General features: G+C 32.4%; 1 protein-coding gene across 1 annotated transcript; it reads left to right on the top strand.

Annotated features, from left to right (window-relative positions):
* The first annotated feature begins 444 nt into the window (after positions 1 to 444).
* On the top strand, positions 445 to 3081 carry LOC128652046 (glucagon-1-like). Its single transcript, XM_053705001.1, has 2 exons — positions 445 to 710; positions 2580 to 3081. Exons 1-2 carry the CDS (start codon positions 610 to 612, stop codon positions 2728 to 2730), a joined length of 252 nt encoding a protein of 83 aa, XP_053560976.1. The 5' UTR covers positions 445 to 609; the 3' UTR covers positions 2731 to 3081.
* Positions 3082 to 3333: the final 252 nt, after the last annotated feature.

Genomic DNA, 3333 nt, shown 5'->3' with positions numbered 1-3333 from the left:
ACAACAAAGAAAATATCGAAAAAAATCCCTTTAATAAGCCGTTTTAAATATAATCATAGTGCTGATCCAGGTTGGTAGAAACTTAAACAGCAAATTCCTTTGTGAAAGACAGTAATTATATATTAAAGGGACAGTAAAGTGAAAATAAAAGGTTCATAATTCAGACAGAGCATGCAATTTTCCAATTTACTTCAATTATCAAATTTGCCTCATTCTCTTGGTCTTTTTTTATTGATGAGTAAAACTAGGTAGGCTCATAAGAACTCAGGAGTGTGCACGTGTCTTTAGTACTCTATAGCAGCAGTGTTTTGCAACATTGTATAACAAAACTACAAATAATGAGCCTACCTAAAAAATACAAAAAGAATGAAGCAATTTTGAAAACAGAATTAAATTGGAAACTTGCTTAAAATTGCATCCTCTATCTAAATCATGAAGGTTAATGTTGACTTTACTGCCCCTTTAATTTGAGCTGTTTTATGTGGGTAGAAAGATTCATGTAAAAATGATCAGTATGTTTAGTACCTGGCAGTGCTATGCTATGTGTATGTTCATTAACTCTATAAAATCATAACCACCATTTGATGTTTTTTCTCATCAGGATAAAAGATGAATCATTTAGTACTCATCTGTCTTGCAGGAGCGTTGATCTTAATGGTGGCACCAAACAGCCTGCAGATGTTAATAGCTGACTGTTCTGATGAAACCAGGTAAGAAACTAATAAAAATGTAAATTTAAAGGGACATGTGTACTAAAAAATGTTTTCATCCATTTGTAGGAACAGCATTTGACTATTTTTATTACTGAAAACAGTAGTATTATTTGTGTACTTCCCAACTAGTAGTTCCCCCTAGTGTTCATTGGCTGTTATGAATTTGTTACTAATGCTCATTGAACGATAGGTAAATCTGCTTATCCTTATTGGTGCAGTGAACAAATATGATATTGAGGTATTAGTTTAATTTTAGATTTAAACAGATTTTACTTTAATGTAACTTGTTTAAATGCTTGCCTTTCACTTGGCAGACAAGAACATGTTTAAAAACAATCTCATTTTAAAGTTATGTGCTTTATAATTTTTGCTGTCTCTCACAATGAATTTTCAAATACATACATTTATATATCATAATAATTATTATTCTTTCTGGATGACTCTTTTTTGAATTTTTCATTTGCTTTTATTTTTAGTTTTACAGTGCATTCTTTTTATTTTCTCAGCAATAGTATACTCAGCAATACACATAGTGCTGGTGTTTGAAAATATTTTTACATGATTGTTCTCCCCCTAGTGGATAAAAATAAATAAATCATGACTAATTCATAAATAAACCTCACAAAGTTATATTACTTAGTGCACACATGTTAATCATAAAGGGATTGCAGAAAAAGTACAAATCTGTTAATCATAAAGAGATTGCAGAAAAAAAACATTATATTAAAGGGATAGTCAAATTGAAATTTAACTTTCATGATTCAGATAGGGCATACAATTTTAAACAACTTTCCAATTTACTTTTATCATCAAATTTGCTTTGTACTCTTGGTATTCTTAGTTGAAAGCTAAACTTAGGTAGGCTCATATGCTAATATCTAAGCCTTTGAAGGCCGCCTCTTATCTGAATGCATTTGACAATTTTTTACAGCTAGAGGGCTTTAGTTCATGAGTGCCATATAGATAACATTGTGCTTACGCCCGTGGAGTTAACCAGGAGTCAACACTGATTGGCTAAAATTAAAGTCTGTCAAAAGAACTGAGATAAGGGGGCAATCTGCAGAGGCTTAGATACAATATCTGCCACCTCTGAGATTGCGTATTGAAATCACTGTTAACAGTCACTGGAGGGTGATTGACAGGCCCTTCTCTTGTACAACCAATGAAGAGAAATGTCATGATACATCCAAGCAGTGGACATACAGGGTCTGCTGCCCGTTTGATGCAAAGTCTGGTAGACAGGTTCTCAAGTTGAGAACCTTGTCCTTAAGACCTTTAGTACATGGGTCCTTAATCTATTAATTGAATAGACTCAGCTAGTTACTATAATTTTGTTAACAAACTTTCCTTGTTTTGCAGATCCTTATCTGATAATTTATACCAAGGCCAATTAGGGAAAGTTGTGTAGCAGGGTTAAGCTTGGGAAGTCTTCGGTGTCAACTTCTGATCCTCAGAATTGGAAAACTGTTTGTTAAATTATAGGAAAGAGGCAAAACAAATAATGCAAGATTATTGCAAACTTGTTTTTCTATGCATAATAAACTATTTGATATTACAATTTAAAAATCTTTTCATTCCCTTTAAGAAAAAAACTGCACTTTCTTCCTTGAGTTTTATGTTTTCAACTAGATTTTTCTGCCACATTGTTTTCTAATTAAAGTAATTTGTATGTTCCTAAAAAACTGTTCATCAAATAAACTGGAATAGTTTAGAAATAAAAAAGCAAAGAAATCACTTACACTGCCATATTATATTTATTGACTCTCCTGAAGTTCCATATTGTTAAGCTTATTTGTTCTCCTGGTTTGTTAGTAATGTTGTCTTATATGTAGAATTTACCAAGCAATCTTTATTCTGTGTTTGCAGTTGGCAAGAATACCATTCTCAAAGTTTTACAGCAAATATAAAGCGACACTCTGAAGGGACTTTCTCCAGTGATTTAACAAGGTACATGGACAAAATCAAGGCAAGAGACTTTGTACAATGGTTGATGAGCAAAAAGCGCTTAGCCCCATAAATTCATTATTTCATGGAAGCATTGACCTAAAACCTCTCAATGGATTTCTTATACACAAATAATGCCCTATGTTCTTACCCTTATCTTTAAATGTAAAAAAAATAAAAAATCAGTGCTGTCATAAAGGTATTGAAATGTTTATAATTTGCTCACCAGAAACTGTGTATTAAATTCACATACTAAGAAGGCCACGTGTAGACAAGTTGTGTCCTTTTAATAAAACATACATAATGGCTTGACAAATAATTAAGCCAGCTAGACTGCAGAACTTACAGAAGGTATTTCAAAAATCCTCTAGTGATGAGAAGGTTTTGTTCGTTTCTCTGGGTCTGTGATTATTACCTTTATGTGAGTTATGATCTTGAGCAGCTAGAAATGTAAAATGATTTTGCTACATGGCTGGCAACTGACATAGCTTTATGTCCCAGTATGGAGTTTTTGGATTCATCAGTCTGTGGGTATCAAAGTGATAAAAAATTGTGTTTGTTTAATTTGTAAAAACAAAACATAATTTTGCATACATACAAGTGTTTTAAAAAACTGAATTTAGAGATAAACCGCCAATTATCTTCAGTTAGCCCAGCCATCCTTTGTAATGTGTAT

Source organism: Bombina bombina, chromosome 3, assembly GCF_027579735.1.
Source record: "Bombina bombina isolate aBomBom1 chromosome 3, aBomBom1.pri, whole genome shotgun sequence".
Lineage (NCBI taxonomy): Eukaryota > Metazoa > Chordata > Amphibia > Anura > Bombinatoridae > Bombina > Bombina bombina.
This window is presented reverse-complemented; position numbering and strand designations above follow the sequence as displayed.